The 25,556-nt window shown below is 39.8% G+C and overlaps 4 protein-coding genes across 4 annotated transcripts; 3 read left to right on the top strand and 1 right to left on the bottom strand.

Annotated features, from left to right (window-relative positions):
* Positions 1 to 130: 130 nt before the first annotated feature.
* On the top strand, positions 131 to 4,411 carry kdf1a (keratinocyte differentiation factor 1a). Its single transcript, XM_044033434.1, has 4 exons — positions 131 to 451; positions 1,784 to 2,838; positions 3,280 to 3,354; positions 4,158 to 4,411. Exons 2-4 carry the CDS (start codon positions 1,803 to 1,805, stop codon positions 4,241 to 4,243), a joined length of 1,197 nt encoding a protein of 398 aa, XP_043889369.1. The 5' UTR covers positions 131 to 451; positions 1,784 to 1,802; the 3' UTR covers positions 4,244 to 4,411.
* Positions 4,412 to 6,951: 2,540 nt separating this feature from the next.
* nr0b2a (nuclear receptor subfamily 0, group B, member 2a) lies at positions 6,952 to 8,304 on the bottom strand. The gene is made up of 2 exons (XM_044034226.1): positions 7,588 to 8,304; positions 6,952 to 7,497 (listed from the first exon to the last, which is right to left on the bottom strand). Exons 1-2 carry the CDS (start codon positions 8,120 to 8,122, stop codon positions 7,256 to 7,258), a joined length of 777 nt encoding a protein of 258 aa, XP_043890161.1. The 5' UTR covers positions 8,123 to 8,304; the 3' UTR covers positions 6,952 to 7,255.
* A 5,686-nt stretch (positions 8,305 to 13,990) lies between these two features.
* Positions 13,991 to 17,571, top strand: gpatch3 (G patch domain containing 3). Its single transcript, XM_044034224.1, has 7 exons — positions 13,991 to 14,484; positions 15,844 to 16,295; positions 16,408 to 16,582; positions 16,708 to 16,767; positions 16,883 to 17,004; positions 17,086 to 17,213; positions 17,299 to 17,571. Exons 1-7 carry the CDS (start codon positions 14,034 to 14,036, stop codon positions 17,480 to 17,482), a joined length of 1,572 nt encoding a protein of 523 aa, XP_043890159.1. The 5' UTR covers positions 13,991 to 14,033; the 3' UTR covers positions 17,483 to 17,571.
* A 578-nt stretch (positions 17,572 to 18,149) lies between these two features.
* gpn2 (GPN-loop GTPase 2) lies at positions 18,150 to 23,081 on the top strand. Its single transcript, XM_044034225.1, has 5 exons — positions 18,150 to 19,039; positions 20,280 to 20,436; positions 21,088 to 21,248; positions 22,337 to 22,467; positions 22,678 to 23,081. The coding sequence occupies exons 1-5, from the start codon at positions 18,620 to 18,622 to the stop codon at positions 22,748 to 22,750; spliced, it is 942 nt and encodes a 313-aa protein (XP_043890160.1). The 5' UTR covers positions 18,150 to 18,619; the 3' UTR covers positions 22,751 to 23,081.
* The last annotated feature ends 2,475 nt before the right edge of the window (positions 23,082 to 25,556 follow it).

Genomic DNA, 25,556 nt, shown 5'->3' with positions numbered 1-25,556 from the left:
AATGTAAAAAAAAAAACCATACATTTTCTGTCAATTCATTTTAATCCAAGACAAAAAAACAACAACAACAAAAAACAGTACTCCTCTTACTTCCGCCTCGCGTGACGTCAGGCGCCACCTGTGGGTGGGTGTAGCATCTGGGATTAGCTGTAGCCGCAGGTAGTAGTCAAACATCGGGGAGTTGTCGGCTCAAGTTTGTGACTTTTTCCTAATCAAAAGTCTGAGTGTGGTGAGCTGTGGCGTGTCGTGGGTTTATCGGGTGCGTGGTTTGGTGTACGTGGACTCACCTGGAGACAAAGTGTGGGCGGTGAAAGAGGCAAAACGCTGGTGTTTTCGGTGTTTTTGAACGCCTCTGTGTCTCTGTCTCACGGAGACTTCCGCGGTTTGCTCGTTGGACAGGTTGTCTGCGGTTAAAGACGAACACAACTCTTATGCGGTTTCCTCTTATGCGGTGAGTCTGTGATTTTTCCTTAGGTGAAGCCACGTTAAACTTAAATGTTCTGTGAGATTTGACGTGAATAGTTTTCATGTTAAACAAACCCGACTTTTTTTCCCACCTCTTTTCTTATCTAAAAAGTGAACCAAGTTATTATCAGGCGAGCAATCAATCCAGCTGGTCTGGTTTATTTACATACTGATTATTCAAATGGAGCTACTTTACTCAACACATGACTTTAAAGTGATGTGTTTAACACACAAGTCTGTTTTAATGTGCGCTACTGCAGCTAATGCACGTTTGTGTGGAGAGATTTGCACCTTATTACTGTCTCTAAAATAAACCCTGTCCTCACTCACTTTTCAGAAACATGCTTCTACGTTGCAAAATGCAGTTTTTTTTTTTAAATCAGTTCAGAATTCAATTCAATCTTAATTCTCAATTCCTGCAGGTTAGATGATTGTAACTGCTTGTATATGGTGCTGTCTAACTCTACCTTCTCCAGTAAGACTGCACAGAACATATGCATATGTATAATTACAATCCAGGTTATAAGGCATGTCCAGTGAGATTTTACATTTTTAATTATAAATCTATGATGTTGGAGCGAATAATAATGCATTTAAAATACAAATGGTCCAGAACAGGGCAACATGTCACTCCTGTTGTGAAACATTTGCACTGGTTTACTAAACACGGGATTCTGCTGTTTGTCCTCAAAGCGCTCAGTGTAGCTCACGCCACCAATACATTTCTGATTTTCTCTTCACCTTGTATTCTGCTTCTAAAGGTCATTTAGGTCATCTTCACCACAGACCCAATCAATTCCATTCTCTCATTTGAAATCAACCAGTGGCGGAGTTTTCCCCGTCGCTGTGGAATAGTCTCCCTTCCCACATTATGTCTTCTCTCACCAGTGATATTATTAAATGGTTCTGTGTGATTATATATCACTGTTTTGGTGTAGTTTGTTCGTTTTTCCTTATTTTATCTCGTCTAACTTTTTGTAAAGCACTTTGGCTAAACTCCTGTTGTTTTAAATGTGGTGTATACACTGAGAGGCCACATCATTCGGTACACAGGACACCCATAATAAAGTAGCACCTAGTGTGGTCTTCTGCTGCTGTTGTCCATCTGCTTTAGAGTTTGAAGTGTTATGTGCTCAGAGTTGGTCTTCTGCATATCTTGGTTATAACAAGGAGTTATTTTTGAGTTACCATTGCCTTTCTTTCATCTTGAACCACTCTGCTTATTCTCCTCTGACCTCTGCCCATTCACTGTAAACTCTCAAACTCTCAAAGTAAATATGTCTTGACCTGGCTTGAAAACTTGTCTCTCACACACCAGGTCCCAGGTGTTTTGAGCCATGCCTGGCCACAGCTCAGGGGCTCCCCCGGCGTCCCGTCACCACAAAACCCACAGCACCGGCACCAGGGCAGAAAAGTACAGACATAATCGGACTCTATCCAGGGAAAGTCAGGACTCCTACAAGGATCCTCATGGGGAGCATCAACATGAACACCACACTGACCACTCCCGTTATTCAGAGAACAAGTACAGTCGCAGCAGAGGCCACCCAGGAAACGGCACAGCACGGGGCTCAGAGACTATAGGATTTATTCCTGGGTCAGCAGACAACACGCCCAGCACCAGACATGCCTGTGGCTCCTGTGCCTCCGTGGGCTGGAGCAGCTGCAAGGCTCTTATCTGCTGTGTACTAACCTGTGGATTTTATAACAGCCAGGAGCCCTGCCTGTCTGCTAACGAGAGCTCCACAGACCACCCCCCTAAATCAAGTAGAGAACCTCACCCTTCTAACGGCATAGCCGTGTCTAACCCCACCTGTGGCATTTCCCTGGAGCCCACCAAGGCCACCAAAGTCTCCAAGTTGCCCACAAGTGACAGCTTCCGCTACCAAGATGTGCAAATCGCAGGTAAGAACGTACAGTATCCGGTCACTGCCGCCAAACGGACCCGCACAACTGGCAAAGGAGAAAGCCACCGGCCAGTCAGCAACACCAGCCTGTTGTCCCGTGAGGACTATGACTTAGACGACCTCAGTGACACAGGGACAGACATTGACTCTCTCATCACCAAGAAGTTGCTGGAGCTTTACGCTCTGCACCAGATTGACCAGCTGGCCAAATGCACCTCTGACTCATCTTTCTCCCGCAAGACCAACGAGATCAGTGAGCTCATCTACAGCATTGCCCAGGATTACAACCTGGAGGAGCAGGAGGCTGAGTGCAAGCTGGTGCACGGAGTCATCCGCATCAGCACGAGGAAGGGCAAGAGAAACAAGAGCCATCAGTCCACAGGGCAGCGTCCTAATGGTCGGAGTGATGGGACGCTCCCTGACAGCGGCAACGAGACCATGACCAACACCTTCGTCAGCAGTGACTGTAAGAACATCCAACATCATTTGTAATGATTATTACCACTGTATAAATATTTATGAGATACCATGTGACAACATGGCTTTTCAACACCAACTTACTGCAACACACCAAATAAAATAATCGCCTAACCTGTCCTCCCTTTATGACTCATAGTCATGTCTGTTGGAACGCAGCTGAAGCTCCTTTGTTTGTCTTGTAGTTTAAAACCCTGAAATGCCAGGCATTTGACCTATTTACAATTGGTTAATCTCAGGCAAGCTGATACAAGTACCTGTTTTCTCCTTAAACATGTTGCACAATAAACATGATGAGTGAATTAATTGCAAAAATTACGGCACATTAATCTGTGTCATATGTCCTTGTCTGCTTGTGTTGTTGTTGTTGTTGTTTTTTTTACTTATCTTGTTTATTTGCTTGTTTGTTTTTTTTTGTTCCTTGCTCCAGTTCCAGAGGTTAAAGTGTCAGAGCGGACACCATCAGATGAGCTAGCCAGGAAAATGAGACATTACAGTGGGAAAAGTGAGTACCTGTGGGAATCTTCCACATCAGATGCACAGAGCCTTTTGTGTTTTCCATTTTGTGAAAAGGGGCTTAGGATTTGAATTGGACCCAGAATGATGTGGCACAAAGTTTAATAAATGGGAAGAAATAATAATCTTAATTGTATCCATTATACTCATAGAAATGTTTGCCACAGTTATTGAGGTATAATTACTACCAGGCTGTGTGTGAATCCGTTTGCAGGGCTCAGTCTCTGCAATCCATTGTACCTGCTGCAGCTGCAGGCATTTTCTCACCTGCTCTCTTACTCTCCTGTAGCATACCTCTCCTTAAACAGTGAAAGCCCCACATTCCAGTTCTTTTCTCTGCATATTACAATCCCTTGCTCATTAGCCACCTCCTCCCCTCATCTGCCACCTTACACTCACCTATAAATCAGGCTCATTATTCCCTGCAGCTTAGTAGTCATGGTACACCACCTGCTAAAGCAGCAGATCAAGTCACATTAAATACATGTCATCTAATGTCCCCTGGTTTATTATGTCATTTTAGTGAAGAACTTGGGTTACAAATGGATTAGTGCGCAGCAGCAGCCTCTCTTTTTGTTCTGCCAAGAGCCGTCTAAAAGGACGGGGTGTCCTGTTACATGTTTTTGAATGAGCCTACACTACATTGTGTTTGCACAACTTTCACATCACAGCCTGGGAATGTGGGAATCCAAGAAACCTCACCTCATTTGCAGGAAATAGACCATGTTCCGTATTTCTATTTCCTGTTTGTTTTTATAATTCAGTGCATTAAACATTTTGTTTTTCTTGCAGCATACTCCTCTAATACCACCACGGCATACTCGGCCTACCATCATGACACTGAAACAGACTCTTCAGGAGCTCCTCTGCTTCTCTGAAGGCCAACACAGGAACAAAAGCACCTACACTGACAAGAGATATAGCCAAACTCAATGGACAGTTTTATTCTTCTGCTTTCATTTATGCTGTTCCTGAGCATGAGTGAGTTGTATGCCTCCTTTTTGTGTGTGTGTGTGTGTGTGTGCGTGTGTGTGTGTGTGTGTGTGTGTGTGTGTGTGTGTGTGTGTGTGTGTGTGTGTGTGTGTGTGTGTGTGTGTGTGTGTGTGTGTGTGTGTGTGTGTTTCACCGTTTTCTGTTGCCATGTCATTTGAATTCAAGGGCTTTTTTTTTCTTTTCTTTTTTTTCTTTTTCAGCAAAATGCCCAATTGAGGAAACACAGAGAAAGACAAAGTGTTTATGTATTAGTTTGCAGTGTTTTTAAAGCTGTTTTCAGAAAAAGTAACATGGCAACACTCCATGGAGCCTTAGCAGTCAACATAGCTGTCCTCATTCTTGCCTGTGATTGTGTATTCAAGCCATCGTGCATGTGCTGTATATATGGGTTCATTGACTCCTGCCATTTAGACTTTTTAAAGGCATGTTTTGATCTGAAAACTGTATTGATAAGCCATATTTTTTTGATATATGTATATATAAGTCATTGTTACTTTGTGAGTTGTGAAACCACTTAGCATTTGGCCACATTTTTTTTACCCTCAAATAAGTCATGTTTTTAACAAAATAAAAATCTCAGTGCTTGTTTATGCATTGCCATGTGTATTTGATAAATATACCTATCAACCCCAATTTTGAACCAGGTAATTTGTTTTAATGTTGTGGCAGATTTAAGGTTTGACTTAGTAATGAAACCAATAGAAAATAGTGTAACACAAAATAAAAGGGATGAGCTACAAGAGTAAATTGTGTTTAAATAATCTGCTTCTTTTAACTTGCAGAAAATTTACAATATCCCATGCTTGCAGTTCATCCTGACAACCTTTATGATTTTGTCTCGGCCAAAGCCATGGTAACTTTAGTTACTCAGGTACGTTGGTTTTGCAATTCCTTTTTTTATATACATAAAACACGTCTGATTCATGTGCTACTGTTTCTTTCGTCTGCTTTTCCTCTTCATGTTAGGAATTATTGTTGTGGAGCTCATCTCCCCAAGGTCACCGTGTTATACCAGACCGGCTTTTTCTGCCCTCAGCAAAAGAAGAAACTAGTTTGGCGAGTTTTGACAAAAAGGAAATAAAATCCCAGGCTTTGACTTTGTTGCTCATTGCAAAGGGAGGAAGCGGTGCAGAAAATCAGTCTGATTTCAGGAACTTGTCCTGAACTTGTTTTGACCTGATCACATGATTTGAACTGCATTTATGAATAACGCATATTCAGTATAGAGTATATCTCACTCAGGTGATGACAGGTCTGCTGTAACAGCTGCCAACCTGAACGTCACGAATGGTAGGTAACTTTATTTTTCTTTTGTTTGCACATTTCCAGCTGTAGTTCTAGTCACAGTGCTGGTTTTTGTGTTGAGGAAATGTGTACAGTATGTTTGTGTAGTCAGCCTTCAAACCTGAGATATCAACATGTCAACATCTGGAGACGGACGGAAAGCTGCACGATCACCCTGTTTCTGTTTGTACGGAGCAGAAAACAAGTCAGCAATGTGTCGCAAACTGAAAGAAAATAAGCAATTTATCTGTGCTCCTCTGTGAACGTTGACCTTTTAGCTGTTCTTTTGTGTAAGTGTTGAGTTGCAGTTGCCCTCTGTTACCCCCTTTCCTCTGGCTCTCTGCCCCCACCAGCACATTCCTGTTTTACCTGTATGAGTTGTCAAGTAAAGGCTCACTGTTTCACAACAAACATACCACAAGCTGTGAATCAAGGAGGCCCATTCTGCGTTGAACAAGGCCTCACGATCACCAACAGCAGCCGCACGCCCAGTTTAGCAGGCAGCGATAACCTTTAGTTGATTGTTTTGCGTTGGTAATTGTTGTTGCTGTGCCGTTGTTCTTGTGCATTACTTGAACAGCAGTCATCTGCCCGAGGGAACACATGTATTCTACTTACTTCCATGAGGGGGAGACAAAATATTACTGGAAAAAAATCAACTTGAAGACAGATTCTTCATCTGTGGTTGAAAACTGACAAAGGGAAAAAAAAGGGACTAACTACCACATTTCTATGGAAATCAGGAGAGAATATTGGGGACTTCACTGGAAGATCTGAAGCTCGATGTCACAGAGATGTTTTATCAGTCAGCTGTCCAACTTTTATCACTTGTTTTGTCCAAATGTGAATAATGTCTGGTGTTAAAATACAACATGTGTTCTGTGTGGCTATGAGAAGAGCAATAACAAGAAGAAGGCTTTTTGATATAAAAAAAATTTGAGGAACTTTAGAAGGATTGGAAAATGTATATTGACCTCAGGCTCCATTCCTTTGGTTCATTCTATTTTTAATTTTTGTAAAAATGTTTTCTTAATGTATTTTTTTAAATGACAAAAGGCAAAATAGCCCATTTTCTTGTCCCGATTGCACAACTGAAAAGATTTTGGGTGATTTTGTATTTCCAAATGAAAAATTAAAAGGGGTGAAGGGATTTCTTTCCAAACTATTTTAAATTTCAATGTGATGGAGCAGTATTTGGCTGCTAAATGAACTGCAGTATTTATGATGTACAGGTCAGAGTGTCATCGTCAGGTACTGCGCCGTGTTCGGCTAAATGTGAGTCTTCTTAAAAGACAGATGGGACAGCATCTTTATGTTCATATATAAAAATATATATTTATTTGACAGGTTCTGTTAATGCAGACAAATCTTATGTACAACAACAAAAAAGACACAGCATACGAACAGTGGGTTCAGTTCAGTCTTTGCACGTGACCTCAGCGTCAGTGTGATGATAAGAAATTACTTCTTTCCAGTTCACTAATTCACATAGTTTTGTTTTTTTTTTGCTTTGCTGTGAGCCCTTCCTTCTTTTTCTGAGGGGAACATCGCTGAGGCTGCTCAACAAAACATCACCACTGTTTTCAGGAGCAGTGCACAAAGTCCCTGCTCGTCTATCTGCAGAAGAGCATGTCCACCAGCAGCTCCAGCAGGTCGGCCTGGCCGATCACAGGCCGGAAGAAGAGTTCAGTGATGAGACTGGGTGTGATGCTCTGCAGGGTGGAGGCTGTGAGCAGGATTCGAGCAAAGCGCTCCTGGTCTCCTGGGTGAGTGAGCTGGACCACCTCACTGAGGGCATGCTGAGCCTCCTGTTGCAAGCCTTCAACAAACCGAGCTGCCTTCATATCTGGAACATCTGTTGGTCGTAAACACAAGATGTTAGTACATTTATCATGTTGCTTTTGCAGTGACTGAGAATGTGCTCAAATATTTTGGTGTGACAAACCTGGATTGAATATTGTGGTGCCTTTGAGGTATGCGTACTCCTTTGGACTCAGATCCAAACTCCAGAACTTTTTTAGGCAGGACTTGAGTTTGCTGACACCCCCGATGGTTGGCTGCTCTCTTTCCGTTTCTGGACTCTCCTGACGGTTGAGCAGAATCTTTTTCAGCATGCTGTCAGCAGCGGTGTCAGTCACCTCAAAGTCCACATGCTCCTGGGCCAGACCCAGGATGAAGAGCGGCGCCCAGCAGCTTTTCAGGAGCGAGAACTGGTCGTCTGGTGGCAGCTGGTTGAAAGCAGGTAGGTTCTTCATGAAATGGATTGTCTTAACCAGAACTGCTGAAGCTTCTTTGCAAATCTCAACTGGCCTTTTCAGGCACACAGTCCGCCGCAGCTCACAGTTGCATCTATGAGGCACAGAAGTGTAATTGAAACTGGTTTGATTGAATTGGCTGTTATCCATTTGGCTCAGGATGTTGTAGAGAATAGGGTTTGAAAGCCTGTCACCGTTGGTTGAACAGTGACACCCGGTATCCATTCTATCAGCCTTGGAGATCTGCGTAGTCGAATGTAATTGTCCTCTCGCACAAAGAGCTTCCGAGTGTTACTGCTGCTGCTACCAGCACTGTCCCTGTATTTATGAGGCCAACCCACCCTGCTCCATGGACCTTGACTTGTCAATATATTTTCTGTGAAAAACAACCGTGTGCTCTGCCAGGTGACTGATGGAACAACCCCCGTGAAACCGATAAGCTTTTCTCAATGAAAAGGAGTTGGTGGTGTGACGCCTGGATATCAAGAGGGTTGGGCCTTATCTTGTTACCGGTGTCATTAACCCAGGCAGTACCAAGCCACCAAGGACTGCAGAGGTAATCAGCCCCACGCTGTGTCCCTGTGCACACTGCCAGCTCACACCTGGAGCACTGGAAAGAGGCCACAGCAGAGAGCGGGCATTGACCTGTGAGTGAAGTCCTCTTTTTCTTACTGTAATCCTGCAAAAGCAATTTCATTTTGAAGAAATTTGTTATAAAAGTGCTCAATACAACCTTTTTTTTAAAAAGAAAATAAAAATCTACTTGCCTTTATTATTGCTAACCCTTACAGTAACCCTCTAACCCTAACCCTTTATTATTGATGGAATAAATTAAAAAATGGAGTGTAACATGGATGAAATTACACATTTATATATGTATATTTATGGAGTTGGAAAAGTTCACAGATCTAGACTGTTCTATACAGACAATAAACAAACTAAGAAATGTATAAAAAGAGACCGAGGAGCATTAACCACAACAGAATGACTGTTGACTGCACAAGTGCAGTGAAGTTTTTGCCAACAATTATTCAAACATGACTAACTGAGAAAAAGGTTTTCTATATTTTATAGGGGAAAAACCCCCAAAACATTTATTTGCCAGTAAGTTATCTTTACCAGAGATCCGACTTTCGTTTAATTGCAGTAGATTTTTTGGCAGTGGCAGTTTGGGCAGATTTCTATAAACCTGATATACTTACTGCATGAGATCATATTTGCATGAGATCATATTTTGTGCGTTAGGCCAAAAAAAGTTGATCTCAGGAACATTTGCGAAAGCAAACACATTCATTTCGGGGATAAAATAGCACGTTTACAACACAACAAAGTGGAAAGAAGAAAAAGGCTTTGTACCTGGCTATTTTTGAAAACCCAACTCTCACAGGCACAGTTTGTTCTAAAGTGGATGTTGATTAGTATTATTTTTTGTCACAGTTGAATAACATTTGCTCAAGACTACAGTAAAGTGAAATCCAAATGTGGTTCACTTTAATATTTGTACATGAGGGTGAAGTGTCTGGTCATGATGAATAGCATTCTCTCACAGTCACAGAATTCACTTCAGACTGGATGTTTTTGTTGATACTTTGACTGGCTTTCCAACTCTCTATTTGTTACTTTTCTTTTATTATGAATTTTATAGTGTCTGTATCACATGACACATTTTTTCCCAATGTCATTTAAATGAGCGTATCCTAATGTTTTATCATCCCTGTGCCTGGCACAGCGGTTTGAGTCTGATAAGCAAATTAGTTTATTACTGTCACAAGTAAACAAACAACATTCTTTCACACTTCTCTGTTGTTGTTGTTTTTTTTGGACATTTAACATAGTGAACATATTCAAAAAGTTGACCTCATCGTATATTGACAGGTGACACAATTTATAGTATATACTTGACTTTTAGCAGAACATCCAATGCTCCGGTAAAGAAGCCTGAAAACCAGAGTGCGATGTGTTCCATGAGCAGTGGAGTCAAGGTCAGTCCATGAAGTGAATGACTGCAATAAAGAGATTATATGCCAGACACAACTGGCAGTGCCAGTCGCTGAATGTTTTTTTTTACTTTGCTGCTCATTCTTTCAAAGATTACTCTGAACCTGTGGTTCTCAGTATCTAAGTATCTTACCAGAAAACAGAAGTTGAAGTCACTTTTTTAACATTAATATTACTTAAGTAAAAGCCTTAACGTAGATGACATTGACTGTACTTAAGTGTCAAAATTAATTTTCTGATATAAAATGTCGTTAAGTTTTAGAAGTAAAAGTAAAAGTGTTAAGAAGAAGTAAGGATTGCGCCATGGTTGCTCAGTGATAGGGCGAGTTGTCTTTCTACTGAGAGGTTGTGGGTTAAATTCCTGGCTCTGCTACACTTAACCCCATGTTGCAGTGTGTGAATGGGTATGAAAGATGTGTGAAGGGGTGAATGGCAAAACTATCGTGTTAAGCAGCTCATTAAGACTAAAAAAGTGCGATATAAATATACATTATTCAATATACATTAGAAATACAAATAAAGTAAAATAAAGTACAGACACATGAATTTTGTACTTAAGTACAGTACTTTGTTACATTACAACACTGCCCATGATATTGACTGGGGGAAAAACACAAAGGGTAAATAAATAATAACAATATCGAAATGTACTTCTGTGGAATTCCGTGAAAAATATACAAAAACATCATGGCATAAATTCCAGAATCTTAAACATATAAAGCCCATTGGTGCTAAATATTAAGTTGAAATACTGAAGACTTAAATAAGAAAAGTAAAACGATAAAATTGGGTTTTGAATGCATGGAGTAGATCCAGTTGTATTATTATTATTTAACTACAGAGTCAAATAATATCACTGGGTTAATCAAATGAGACATTACCATACCAATAATAACAGGAGCTAAAACAAAATGTACAGCAGCAGGTGAAACACATGATGTTAACTTTAAGAATGTGGTACTTTCCTCAAAGTGACCTGTAATGCCCTCATCAGCTAACAGACCTCATGAAGCATGCGGAGAGTTGTAAAGGCCTGTGATAAGGCTTGTGTTTATAGAGGTTAGGAGCAGGCAGAGACGGACACGGAGGACAGACTCTTATCTCTCCCAAGACAGTAAAAAATAAAATGTCCTTCATTCTGCAAGTGAGTGGAGCAACCGCTGTTTTCTGAGTTCAAGGAAGTGAAACAGTCCAGGTCTGGTGTAGCATGATGTAATGGCTGGCACCACACGTTTTTCTTTTCGCTGTTGTTGTAATTAAAATGATACAAATCTGTGTTAAGGCAGCTGAATAAAACATGTATACAGTAACTGTAATTATATACACAGACAATAATTTGGTCGTTTGAGAAAAGAGAGAAAAAAACGGAACGGTGCTAATATATCCCTCCTCTACTGACACTAAGTGTGGCTTTTGTTCTGTCTGAGGTTAAAGTTTCACAGGTCAGTGAAATGTCAACACACACACACACACAGAGGGAGAGAGAGAGAGAGTGTACTTTTATTAGTTACACTTTTCAGGATATTTTCTGGCATAAACACTGGACCGATAGTCCTCATGGAAACCTGGTCCTAATGGGCCATTTCTGAAGACCTGGAAACGTTTATAGGTTCTATTTAAATTATGGTTAAGGTTAAGATTAATGTTAAGGTTAAAGGTAAGGGTAAGGTTAGACAATTATTGGTTATTAACCATTTGTTTAACCATTACCATTCATTACAAATGAATGGAAGTCAATAAAGTGTTTTAAGAAGAATAGCTGTTTAAATCTGTGTGCGTGTGTGTGTGTGTGTGTGTGTGCGTGTGACTGACTGTTGTGACTGTGTGGAACATGACACTGACCTTGACCAAATACAGTGGAGGTTCATTTTTCACAGGGTCGTTGAACCAAAGGCGATAGTTAGTTGGAATTTTGATCACATATACAGTTCTCTCAGGGTCACTATTAAAGTGATGTACAGTGTTAACATGGGCCCACCACTAAACACTGTGGAGTGAATAAAAAAAAGTCTTTAAAATTTAGTTAAAAAAAATTACTTTGATAGAAGTTGAAGTCACTTTTTATAAGTAAGTAGTATAAGTAAAAGCCTCAAAGTATATGACATTTACTGTATTTTCTGATATAAAATGTATTCAAGTTTTAGAAGTAAAAGTGAGGGGTAATATTAGTTATTACCCCTCACAAGTTGTCTTTCAACTGGAAGATTGTGGGTTTAATTTGAGCAAAACACTTAACCCCATGTTGGGGAAATGTAGTGGAGTAAAAGCAAAAGTTGCTGGAAATATAAACAAAATAAAGTACAGATGCATTAAAGTTGTGTATTGTTGATGGTGTCCACACAAACTTTGAATTTCTCACTCATGACATTCTTGAGGATTAGTGTAGGCTTCCACAAGTCATAATGGCAATGACTAATGCACAGTAAGTGCAGTGTGTAAAGTGATGTCAGAGTCCAGACAGCCAAGTCGACAGTTTTACTGCCTATTACTATCAAAACACAATGATAAATGCTGAGGTGAAGGCTAAAAGACTGGGTCGTGGTTAAAGCCGCTGGGTCAGTGAACTTTGGCATATTTCATGGCTCTTTCTCTGAGAGACATTTGAGTGGAATGAAGGATACTGAACAGGTCACTGTGGTTGCTCTAATTGGTGAGTGTTAACAGTTAGTGTGTTACCAGGGCCCTGGCACACTTCCAGGGGGTCGAGATTAAAATCATTATGAAACATATAGAAGCATATTTATTTTTACTATTTTTCAAAAGACTTCAAAGTACAATGAATATTTTATACATTTCTAGTTTTGTAATGTGAAAATCACAACAGTTCATAGTCAAATTATTCCATGAGAAATACACAAGGGGTCAGAGAAATGTTTTTTTTGTGATAAAATTGGATTAGATATCAACAATATCAGGGCAAATATTTAATCACAACAGAGTACACAGACTCTGAATTTAATGGAGTAAAACATGTATTTATTTATTGTTTTTTTTAATTGTGTTTTGCACCAATGCTTTCTAAATGTGTGGTGTTTCTGTCAGTTATATGTATAAAAGTCACTCTCTTCTCTCCTTAGGTGATATCACATTATCAGCAAGGCTAAAAAAAAACTTCAGGTTGTGTTATATCAATAATGTTGTCAGTGCTCTGTTTGCTGTGAGGCCGTGTACTATTTGTGTGCGACTGAGCGAGTGAATGTGTGTGTTGACCTTAGATGAAATGGCAATGACACCAATGGAACATAGTTACAGGTAAACAGTGAGCTGAGCTACTGTACAGTAGTTATCTCGTGTGTATGTGTGTGTGTGTGTGTGCATCTTACAGCCAATATTACTGGTCATCCAACTACAAAATCCCTGATCCTCCTCACCACTCGCAGCAGTCAGGCTTCTCGGAACAGTTACTTTAAGTATACAAGCAATATTCTGCTGCATTACATTAGGTGTCATCCAGAACATACTTTTATTATGATTTGCTATCAGTGGCTCCATTAAAACATATCAAATCACTTGTGTTGAGGTCACTTAAAACATAATGTGATGGATCTTTTCTTCTGGATCTCAGAACATTTTAGCTCCATCTGGTGGAGTTGACTGTCCACTCACAGTTCACTGAGTTGATAAAAAGCAGGTGAAAGGTAGGACACAGACAGCAAGAGGCAAAACACTTTGATAGTGTGTGTTGAAGAGCACGTATCTGCCTGAAAGGTGTTACATGAGTTCTTTTCATGTCCCATCCATGACCAGTGACTTGTGCATACATTTGGAAGGGCACGGGCACTGGGACACTGTCATGTAGGGACAGTAGGGAACTTCATAACGACACCCGAAGGGCATCCATAGAAAACAAAGTTGCAAGGGCCTCTTACAGGGCAGCGCATCGCTTTTCTCCACGAAATGCACTCCTTTAGAATCTATTTTTAAAATGTATATTATGACAGGTGCTTTAGCGTGCGTTTTTGGTCATAATATAATATAATATAATATAATATAATATAATATAATATGAACGTTGTGTCAGCATTTCCAAATATAATGTTTTATGGGGAATTGCAACGCACACGTTCTTGTTGTGAAGGCGGATGTGAGGTCATTTCTGGGTCGCTCTGTGACGTTGTTATCCGGGCAGTAAACAAACATGGCGGACATTGGCAATGTATCTTCTGTGTACTTTGCTGTTAGTAACATTCCTGTCGCTTTTCACTCTGCTGACTTGAGGAACTATTTCAGTCAGTTCATTGAGAGCGGCGGTTTCCATTGTTTCCACTATCGGCATCGACCGGAGGTTCTCAGAGAGCTCCCCGAAAACACAGCTGTTGCTAACGCTGCTAATGCTGCTAACGATGCCGCTACTGCTAGCGACATGGGTAGCTCCAGCTGCTCAGCAGAGACCAAGCAGCTCTCAAAGAACGACGGGGTGAAGAGGCAGAGGCAGGCGGTGAAGTCATGTTGCTGTGTCGTCTCAGTTCACGGTAAAGAGGCAGATCGGTTCGTCAGAATGTACGCGGGGAATCAGTGGATCGACTCGAAGGGAAACTGGCTGGCCAAACGTTGTGTGATCAAACGAGTGAAAGTCACAGACGAGGAAGGTTGGTGAGCTCGTACAAACACATTTTGTGCATAACAAACAAGATAACAAGAGAAGGAGATTTAAAAAATACGATAGATTATACAGTATATGGACATATAGATCACAGACTGGGAAATTATTCTGTTACAGCTTCATTAGACACCATTATCCTTTATTTAGCCAGGAAGGTTTCAATGACATACAAGAGCTCTTCTTCCAGGGTCGAGATAGCAGCATAGATAGTACAGAAACTTACAGGAACAAGACAGTTGCAGATATAAAACTCACAATAGAATATGAAAGTTAAAAGGAGGTAATTAAAATAAAGTATAAGGGATATAATAAAGCAAAGCCTAAAAGGCTACTAAGTATATATACAAAATTACAACTATATACAAACATATGGCCTTATTAGTAAAATAAATATACAATACAGTATCAAATGAAAACCTATGACTATAAATAAGAGAACAAATACAGTTTGAACATCTGAACAGTTTAAACAAGTTTAAACATGAAGTTACAGTGTAACCTTTGGACTTGTGTTTTTCCTTTTCTCAGTTTTGTAATTGTCTCTTTTTCTGTGGGGTTGTGAATGTTTCTCTGAAGCTTTGATTGGCTGTTGCAGTGAAACAAGAAAGAAAAATGGGGGAGCGGGCAGTAGGATTAGAATATACTTTTTGATAGTGAATGGTTATTATTTTGTTTATTAAAATAAGTTTTGCTATTATTTCTATTCTGTCTCCTCTTTATTTTATTATTGTATCACGTTTGAACTAATACATAATACGTTGCAGACTTGCAGTACAGGACAGATGGGAAGGGTGTCCATTAATAGATGGACACCCTTGGACACCCTTACTTCTTGTGTTGTCATGGCAACACTGAATGCAATCAGTGTTGTATCTATGTGTGTAAGGTTTCCTGTACGTGCTGCCACTAATACAATACACCACAATGAAAGTGCTTGTTTGATGAATTCTAAGTAAGTACTGAAACCTTATTCCAGTGTAGTTCTTGAACTTGAACTAGGCCTGATTCTGGCACATTAAATCAGTGTTCCTACCCACTCACCAAAATTGCATAGGATAGACGTTCATAATGCAGAGTCTTGATTCAACAGCTTAACATACTCTTTTGTGTCCTCACTAACGAATATCCAGCCATTTTGTGTAATAAATGAATGTTTTGAAAAAGGTTTCCTTAAGCTCTTTTGACAACAAATGTTGTTTTATAGATTATGACCAATTAATAGAAACTTCTCAGTTGAAGCCCCTTTATTAAAAATGTTACCATTTATTCTTCATCTTTTTGTCTTGTTTAATTGTGATATTAAGTATTACCACTGTACATGTAAACCCTTTTTCTCTACTTTCAGATAATGGATCATTCCCCTATAAAACGAAGTACGAGCAGCGGCATCATATTTCATTAACGGAGCTTTTCACAGAGGCTGACCTCAATCGCTTGCCTGAGATGAATCCACCTGCCCTTATGCAGAGCGGCAATGTGGGCACATCAGTTAAAGTCTTCCTTCAGCTCATCCAGTCTTGTCGACTGCCCCCACGCCTCATCCGCAAGTTGGGCCTCACTTTCCCCAAGACTGGCTCCAACCGGCGTTACGGCAATGTACCATTCAATTATCAGGACACTTGCACACTGCCGGCCACAGAGGAGACTGTATTAACAGCTGCTGGGCATGAAATATCAGGACCAGCCACTTCAGCTGCTTTACCCTCGAGACATTTGGCTGATACCATAGAAACCACAGAGACTGGGGAGCTGCAGGAAGAGGAGGAGGAGGAGGATGCAGAGTCAAATGCAGATGATGTGGGTAGAAGTTTAAATAACCTGTCAGTTATTAGTGTGTGTAATCTGCAATATAGGGCTGCCTGAGTATTTGTCATCATCGTCACTGAGGTTTGTTAAATACTGTTTGCAGGATGATGACCGCTGTGAGGAGTGGGAACGCCATGAGGCTTTACATGACGATGTAACGAGCCAGGAGAGAAGCAAAGAGAGGCTGTATGAAGAGGAGATTGAGTTGAAGTGGGAAAAGGGCGGCTCAGGCCTGGTGTTCTACACTGATGCCCAGTACTGGCAGGAAGAAGAAGGAGGTAAAACTACTGTACATTAATCACAATGAAATGCATATATTTACCAGCTGGGAATTATTTGGTTGTTTTTAAATTCTTCACTAGATAAAATTATGTTTACTTGTTTGTATTTGTCTTCTCTTTAGACTTCGATGAACAAACAGCAGATGACTGGGATGTCGACATGAGCGTTTACTATGATAAAGGTGTCTCAAGTTTTTTTTTTATATACATTTCCAAAGGTCTTGGTTGAGGAAAGGGGCCAAATAGTATTATCTTTGCAAATGTACGTCTTCTTTAACTAAGATCTTGCCCACACAGATGGAGGTGACATGGATGCCCGTGACTATGTCCGAATGCGATACGAAACGAGGCTGAGGGAGGGTCTCAAAGATGCCTCTGGCTCCAGTCATCCTATTGGCAGCTTTGAGAGGTTCACAAAGGTAGGAAGGTTGCCTCTGCCTATAAATTGCTTACAAAATGTCTCCTACAGTCAGTTTAATAATTGTATTTCCCTTGGGTAGGGTGTTGGCCGTCGTGTGATGGAGAAGCAAGGCTGGAAGGATGGAGAAGGTTTGGGGAACAGTCAAGTCGGAATCCCTGAAGCACTGGAGAGTGAGGGACAGCATCCTAAGTGCAAAAGGGGCTTTGGGTGAGCGTCAATAAAAAATTTGATGATTTTATTGTTTGTTATCCATTGCTTTTTCCTTATGCTGTTTTAAATGTTCTTTTTGCAGATATCATGGAGAGAAATTGCTCTTACATCCTGTGAAAAGAGCCAAAAGAGATTTCAACATAACTACAGTATATGATAAACCAAAAGACATTGATAAAGGTGACACTTTGCTGAGACGCCAACCAAACACTAATATGAAGTACAGAGGCTGGCAGCCAGGTGGCAGCATTGGACCACAAAGATGACGTTCAATAAATCGTTATTGTTATCATAAATTATATATTTTATCTACCTGTTTGTCTACTTTTCATATTAAAAGATTTCACACAATTCATTCAACATGTGCCGAATCAGTTTATTTTTTAAATGCTTGTTTTATGTATTGTAATGAAATTGCTGACTCACAGGCACATAACCTGTTTCAGTGTTAGGGCCTCACATTTTGATAGAAATGTATAGATTGTATTACAATTTGACCCCATTTTACAAAAATTATGAAAATTTGAAGTTTATGTGTCATAACTGTTCAACTCTAAAGAACAATTGTATTGGTCTCACAAATCAAATCACTGAACACAAATTGAATCTTTAACACTGCTTATCCAGAAACAGACCTTCAAAACGCATCAAAGTGAATATGGTTTTGAGTTCCATGTTTCATTTTGCAAGAGATTTTGACAAAATCACAAACTCTTCTTGGTGTGTGATAATAATTTTGAGAAATTAAGCCACTGTTTCTGAAATGTGTATGATGTCGAGTGTTGATGTGTTGATTTTTTTGCTTTCATGATAATGTAAATAATGTAAAAACAGAACACAGGGTATATACCAATATATATGTAACATATTAAAAATATGCCAATAAATTATATTTATTCTGCACCATCCATCAAACAACGCTTTTATTTTGATACGTGGGTAACGTAACCCGGAAGTGATTCGAAGAAGTTAAGTCTTGCTATCGACCATTATACGCATGCAAACATTTTACCATTGTTACGTAGTAAATATTCACCAGGAATGTGTCTAAATTATAACTTGTAGTTAATAACAAAGCAAATATTGTGTATTTAGTATTTGTTGAAGTTTTTACTCCACATACAGACTTCTAACTAAGGCTACGTAGATAGCGCTAGCCTACTAGCTACCTATCAAAGTTTCCCAAGTGTTTATTTAACTCAACATTAGTCAAACTGATGAGTCTTAAATTTTATGGTGAGTAAAAGGTGGAGTCTTCAACCAGACACTTCAGCGTTGTTTACTGACACACAGTAAAGTGGAAGTTGATCTCGTCAGAGTCGCACGTGTGCGTCTTCTTCATCCTGGTCATCATTTAATGTAAAACACAGCATCACCTCAGTCGTCGTCTTGGCACTGAAACCATGTCCGGCCACACAGGAGCAACCCACCCCCTACGTTTTGGCCAGGTGGTCATTGGACCCCCGGGTTCAGGCAAAACCACCTACTGCCAAGGCATGCAGGAGTTCCTGACTCACCTTGGACGTAAGGTGGTCGTAGTAAACATGGACCCTGCCAACGAAGGACTCAAATATACCTGTGCAGTAGATATCGCAGAGCTGGTCACTCTGGACGATGTCATGGAGGGTCTGAAGCTCGGGCCCAACGGTGGACTCCTCTACTGTATGGACTATGTTGAAGCAAATCTGGACTGGTTAGAGAAAAAGCTGCAACTGCACAGTGACTGTTACTTCTTGTTTGACTGTCCAGGACAGGTGGAGCTCTACACCCACCAGAGTTCAGTGAAGAATATATTTTCTCAGCTGGCCAAGTGGAACTTCAGGGTGAGCTGCTGCTATGATAACATGTAAACAATACTTAAAGTCACAAAGTGCTGAACAGAAGCACAATTAAGAGACTGGAGAAAAAAAACTAGAGAGCGTAAACCTCCTCTAAAACCTCTCAATTTCACAGTGTCAGTACACCAAGGTTATAATAGTTTTGGATTTTTCATTAGTTTTAGTTTTGACTTTTTGTTTTTAAAATTAGTTTTTAGAGTGGGTTTGCTGGTTTTTATTTGTTGTACATGCTTACTTTTAGTTAAGTTTTTTTTCATCTGCCAGGTGCAAGCTTCAAAAAGGTCAGAAAACCCATCAAAAGATGCCATTTTAAAATGTATTAGGACAGATGAACAACAAGAAAGTAGACTGAAGTGCAAAATGTGCATTCTACTGCTGAGGTTGGATGCAGTGTGAGAGGTAAAAATCCAATAGCCCACAGACTAAAGACACACATTAGCACAACAACATAAAAAATAATAATAATTAAAGTTTCAATAGGGTTCTTGTGCAACCTTGTTGCTTGAACCCTTATAATAAATAACCCTAATGTGAGACATCACATTGCTTATGAGCTAGGAGTCTCAAGGAACTCAATCTGAGGGAAAACTTGAAAAAAAAACAAAAAAAAAACAGAACAATAAAACCATAGACTAGAGGTTTGATTGATGTAGATGAACCAAGATGCATAGCCTTATGTCCAACATTACAACATTTTATGATGAGTGAAAAGTCTGCCTCAAATAAAACCTTTCAAAATTGCCAGCAGAGGAAAAAAATACACTTCATATGAATTCAAAAGGATTATGTATGAGCTACAAGTTTAGTTAGTTTTAGTTTTGTGAACACACAGTTTAGTTTGTTATTTATAGTCTTTTTTAAACTCTAGTTTTTATTTTATGTCGTTAGTTTTCGTTAACTATAATAACCTTGCAGTACACACTCCTATCTCACAAAGTTACCTACTTTCCTACCTAACGAAAGAACATTCCTTAAGATAACTTTGGGGTCCAGTACAGAATAAATATCCGAACAAACAAAAACAATAGATTAATGATGGCCGGCAGTGACCATTCATTAGCTGTGATCTGTGAATAAGCAGCAGAGAGGAAAATATCATGTGTAGAGAGGATATGATTTGATGCTTTATCCATACATTCATTACTCATGTATTTAAAACATGTAAGTAATTTGAACTTTACACTGCACTTACGGCTGTTGATCTCCATGTTGTTGTTCTGTTTAGTTGACAGCCGTGCACCTTGTGGATTCTCATTATTGTGCTGACCCAGCCAAGTTCATCTCCGTGCTGTGCACCTCCCTGTCCACCATGCTGCATGTGGAGCTTCCCCACGTCAACGTGCTCTCCAAAATGGATTTGATCGAGCAGTACGGCAAACTGGGTAAATACACATGCACACACAGGCAAATAATTATTGTATTCACTGATTAGTTAAGCTGTGGTGTGTAACTTTTAAATATAAACAAATAACAACAACACTGTGTTTCTCAGTATAGAGGCAGTTTAGAGCTCTTGTCACCCAACGACATTCACGTTTTACACACAGAAAGTGATTTGTTTTATGCCGAGACAGATGGAGGCAACAGCAACATTGGGCTAGTAAAGCAAGATGGCTATAAACAGGTTGTAGTATGACTAAAAAATCGCCAACAAAACATTTCAAAAGTGAATTCTACTGCTTAAAAAACCCAGCAGTTTGATTGATAAACACTTCTGACTTGTCTATGTTTGTGCACACACAAAATGCTCCCTTAGTCGGGTCTGATAGTTCTGTTTGACACAGCCTGTGCTCAGATGAAAGATGTAACGCACAGATAATGTCTGCATTGTTTTTGGTCATGAAGACCAAACATAATAGCTTGATATATGATAATAATACCTACAACTACAAATAAGTTACACACTGCAGCTTTAAGTCATGTGTATATGTGTATATATATATACTGTATATATATACATATATACACATACATACATAGTTCAGTACCCTGGTAACATAGTGTTTTTTTTTCTTGTCTGTGTTCTTGTACAGCCTTCAACCTTGACTTCTACACAGAGGTCATGGATCTGACCTATCTCCTCGATCACCTTGCTGCAGACCCTTTCTTCAAAAAATTCCACCATCTAAATGAGAAGTTGGCCGGAGTGATACAAGATTACAGCCTTGTCTCCTTTGTGCCCCTCAATGTACAGGTATGCCTGCTGTTTTGGAGACACCCTGTAACATATTAAGGAAAAGAAAAAACACTTAGATGGTTGCACATTGTAGCCAGTAGGATTTAATGTTGCCACAAATCAAAGTACTATATTTCTCAGTAAATTGAATCAGCAAATAATTAGATGTCATTTATGAGGCATTTCCTGATGTATCATATTTCCTTTACCAGCTTTGTAAGTATGTACTGCACTTTTTTGTGCCATCAAAACGAGAAAAGCTTTTTTCCAGCTAAAAGTCTACTTTTAGCTGTAAATGTTTGTAAATGAATAACAGCGCTAATGTAGCCTGATCAGAATAAATGGCTGACAGATTGTAAATATTTTTTGAGAAATATTTTAGCTCACTAATTAAAAGTACACCAAAGTAAAAGTAACGCAAATCAATCATGACCATGAATATCTTATAGCATCTTATAGCATGTAGACTGGATCAATTGCTTGTAGATGGATTAGACTGGTAAAAGGGAAGAGGATGTCTCCACACTGTGTCCACTCCCTGACATTATTTCCTTATGGAGACTGATTTGATCCTGTGCGTGTCCAGAGACAAGAGTCTAGACTGCTTTACCATCACTGCACATGGGACGAGTCATTTATACAAAGGGCAATTTGCAGTCTTGATGCTTTTCGATGTTTTCTCTACACTCTCTTAGTTAAGCAGACACTAGTTACCTTGGTTACCAATGGCATTTAACTCTGCAAGTTTAAGAATCGCACATCGCTTTTGACCTTGAAAAGGCAAGATGCAAATCTAGTAAAGTTTGTAACTTTGTATGTGTGTGTAGATTCTGGATACATTACAACACGATTTGAGTAACAAAACAGCACAAAAATAAAAGCTGCAGTATCACATCAGATTAAGAATTAAGACATCACGAAGCATCACATACACATATATGTATGTATTGTTTACTTAGAAAACAGATTCTGAATGTTCCCCTAAAAGCACATGAACAAGGTGTCAGTGAGTTTCTCAGCAGAGATTTTTGTCAGTGGTTAGTTCCAGTGAATTTCTACAGGGGGAAAACCCCTTTTGATTAAATGCTTCTCTTTTCTGTCTCCAGGACAAAGAGAGCATGATTCAGGTCTTGCGAGCAGTGGACAAGGCAAACGGCTACTGCTTTGGAGACCTGGAGGAGAGGAATCTGCAGGCTATGATGTCAGCTGCTGTGGGGGCAGACTTCCAGTTCAACTCGTATCCTTTCCTAATCACTGTGGTGACTCACTGTGACTCATCTGGTTTAAAGTCAAACCTCTATATCTTTGGAAGGAGTCTGAAAAAACGGAATAAGTTTCTACCAACTAGAGATAAATAAATTATGCTAAAACTAACCTGAATCTGAGAATATATGTTATAAATTGTGTTTTATTTTTTGGTATATTTTCCTTGATAATTTCCCTTAAGTACTCTTGGAGTGCAAGAGAAGTATGTTGAAACCAGTGGGAAGAGGGTGGATGAAGAAATGATGGACCTATAAATTGAAAAAGTCCCATTAAAAGGACATAATTGGCTGCATTTTTAGCACAACTATTCCAGCGGAGTCTTTGCAACATCCATCTCAGGTGGCCTGAATAGAGCCCCTCTTTTCTGAAGCAGTGGAGATGTTTCAAGGTCGCACCACATCTCATAAAAAAACAAAAAAAAAAAACAGAAAAACACACAGAATAACTGAAAGTGAGTAAATGTTTCACTTGAGTTATCAATAAGAAGTATGATTTATAGTATCTGTCTACTGCTCTGTATGGACAATAGTTGCCAATACATTTTCACAAAATGTACATATAAAATGCCTTTTTAATAAATAAATAAATGTTACATATTTGAAGGCCTGATTTTGTTTTTTTGAGAAGTTACAGGTACATGTTCAGTGTTAAACATTGAGAGGTACGGGTTTATGAAGTGATTTTTCATTTACCAACAATAAAATGACCTGAATACTGCTCCTGCAGTATTCATATGAATGCATGATGAATGGTTACATACATAGAATGAATAGTGATAGTAGTTAATATAATTTACTGTACATTAAGTTCAGGTTTGTGCCAATGGTCCATTTAAATTTAAAACCTTGCTTGGCCTGAAGAGCTGTACAAACAACACAAATATTAATACAAACAACAAATCACTAAAACATAAACCAGGACTAAAATTGAGCAGCAAAACACCATCAAAAGTTAAAAATTAAATGAACTATTCTTCTTAACCAAAAGTGAAAGCCACTGAGAAGAGATTGCTCTTCGACGGTGTTTTAACTGGGTCTTTTAAAGGGTCTGGTCAGCTCCTCAATGGAAAAGTAGATTGCTCTATATCTTAGTGGCCAACACTGATAAAGGCTCTGTTGCTTCTGTTTTTGAGTCTGGATTGAAGGATTTCCAAGAACAACTGGATCAGGACAAACAATACAGCATCAGAAGGTATGGTGTCAGTGAAGGTTCTTAGTCATCCAGGTCACAATCTTCTTCAGTAGACATCCAACTACTGAAGCAGTGTAAGTATGGAGATTTATTAAAGCATATTATCATCATACCAGTATGATTTTTCAATCATCTACTGAGCAATAACAGGTGTATAATATCCACTGATTATTTGTGACCACAGTGAAGTGAGTCATAAACAAAAACATCACCTAACACATCAGAAGTTGAATGACTTTGGCCAAGAGCGAGTTCTTGTAAAGTTGGTCTGTCTTCAGCCCAGCAGGTGGCGCATGTGCTCGCAAATCCTTCTCCCAGATCCGTAAAAGTCTGGTCCAGCTTTTCTAAAAAGCCAGAGCAGAAAAATTAAGTCAGGCGGGGAGAGGAAGCCACATTAAATCTGTGTTTCTGCACAACTGGCCCTGTGTCTGTTCTCTAGGATGGAAGAGCCTCTGCTTTTTCTCTTAAAGCTGCTAAAACTAAAATGTTTGACTCTGAATACATGCTTCTAATTACTGCTGATCATTATTCACCGTTTGACCCATCTTCACAACCAAACAGCCACGTATTATTAATTCACTTCACATTGAAAGTCTTTACATACAGTCACACACCAAGTCTTCAAACCAGGCCCCTCGTGTGTGTGTATGTGTGCGTGCGTGCACTTCCGTGTAGTCAGACAAAAATAAAGCGTGATCTACTCTGCGAGCTCGCGCTGATGTGGGAAATCACATTACTAAGCCTGTGTGGTTTGATGTGGATGGGAAATTATACACGGACACAGCAAAGCTGGGCTCTTCGTGCATTAGGGGGTGTGTCAGGCAGAATGTTAAATTGTGTTCCGATGTTTGTACATGTGATCAAGTATGCCTTCTCTCTGCTACTTCCTGCCCCCCCAGCCCCCGAGAGATAGATGTGTGTGTGTGTGCGTGTTTGTGTGAGAGAGCAGAACTCTCTCACTCTCTCGCTCTTTGTGTGTGTGTGTGTGTGTCGTGAGAGAGGAAAGAAACTGAAATGCTTTCTCGTCCTACTTACATTTACAAACCTGAATTCTTATTCAATGCCAAATTTAACTATTAAACGCCTCATAAACCTCACCATGTCTATGCATTTCATTAAAACACGCGCGCACACACACACACACAAAGCTACTAGTTAGGACTCTGCATTGACTTCCATTCATTTAATCGACCTCACCAAAGCCACATCCTTAATCTTAACTATAACTAGTTAACCCAATCACAATCCACATCTATTCATTAATCCTAGTTTTAACCAGAGCCTCAAAAAATGTAGGTTATGTCTCATTAGAACCAGACTTTGGTCCCCACAAGGACTACTGGTCCTGAACAAGTCAGTGTTTATGCAAGAAAGGCAACAAAAAGAGGGGGCGCGCGCGCACACACACACACACACATGCACACAATTGTTTTCTGGAGTTGTGAGGACATTTGGAGGCAAAATTACTTTAACCCTAAAACCAAGTCTTGATCCTGAAGGAACCTAATGAAGTTCGGTTTATCATGTCCCCACAACATATGAAAGACACACACACACACACACTTCTCATTACCATCCCGCCCCTGCTTCAATGCTGTGCACACACCCTATGCGTTATGTGGATGCCAAAAATGTCTGCTTCATTTGACTGAGAATAGGGGTGAGGGTGGTGGTGGGGGGGTAATGTCCCATTTTTCTAATTGTTGGGAGACTTTGAAACTGTTCATGCATCCTCTGTCTGGTAGATAAGGTCTGCTTTTCTCTCTCTCGCTCTCTCTCTCTCTCTCTCTGCACGGCGTGGTTCAATGTTAGCAGGGTGAGAGAGAGGGAGCTGGAGCCTGCGCGCCCATCCCCCCACACTCAGCAGAA

Source organism: Solea senegalensis, linkage group LG9 (genome assembly GCF_019176455.1).
Source record: "Solea senegalensis isolate Sse05_10M linkage group LG9, IFAPA_SoseM_1, whole genome shotgun sequence".
Lineage (NCBI taxonomy): Eukaryota > Metazoa > Chordata > Actinopteri > Pleuronectiformes > Soleidae > Solea > Solea senegalensis.
Note: the sequence above shows the minus strand (reverse complement) of the source record. Positions and strands in the feature narration are given on the sequence as shown.

Coding starts and splice junctions, on each gene's coding strand:
- nr0b2a (XM_044034226.1), bottom strand. CDS start 8,122: ATGGATACCGGGTGTCACTGTTCAACCAACGGTGACAGGCTTTCAAAC. Junction 7,498..7,587: donor CACCACAATATTCAATCCAG/GTTTGTCACACC, acceptor TACGACCAACAG/ATGTTCCAGATATGAAGGCA.
- gpatch3 (XM_044034224.1), top strand. CDS start 14,034: ATGGCGGACATTGGCAATGTATCTTCTGTGTACTTTGCTGTTAGTAAC. Junction 17,005..17,085: donor GCTTTGAGAGGTTCACAAAG/GTAGGAAGGTTG, acceptor TCCCTTGGGTAG/GGTGTTGGCCGTCGTGTGAT. Junction 17,214..17,298: donor AAGTGCAAAAGGGGCTTTGG/GTGAGCGTCAAT, acceptor TTCTTTTTGCAG/ATATCATGGAGAGAAATTGC.
- kdf1a (XM_044033434.1), top strand. CDS start 1,803: ATGCCTGGCCACAGCTCAGGGGCTCCCCCGGCGTCCCGTCACCACAAA. Junction 2,839..3,279: donor CACCTTCGTCAGCAGTGACT/GTAAGAACATCC, acceptor TCCTTGCTCCAG/TTCCAGAGGTTAAAGTGTCA. Junction 3,355..4,157: donor GAGACATTACAGTGGGAAAA/GTGAGTACCTGT, acceptor TTTTTCTTGCAG/CATACTCCTCTAATACCACC.
- gpn2 (XM_044034225.1), top strand. CDS start 18,620: ATGTCCGGCCACACAGGAGCAACCCACCCCCTACGTTTTGGCCAGGTG. Junction 19,040..20,279: donor TGGCCAAGTGGAACTTCAGG/GTGAGCTGCTGC, acceptor TGTTCTGTTTAG/TTGACAGCCGTGCACCTTGT. Junction 22,468..22,677: donor GCAGACTTCCAGTTCAACTC/GTATCCTTTCCT, acceptor ATTTCCCTTAAG/TACTCTTGGAGTGCAAGAGA.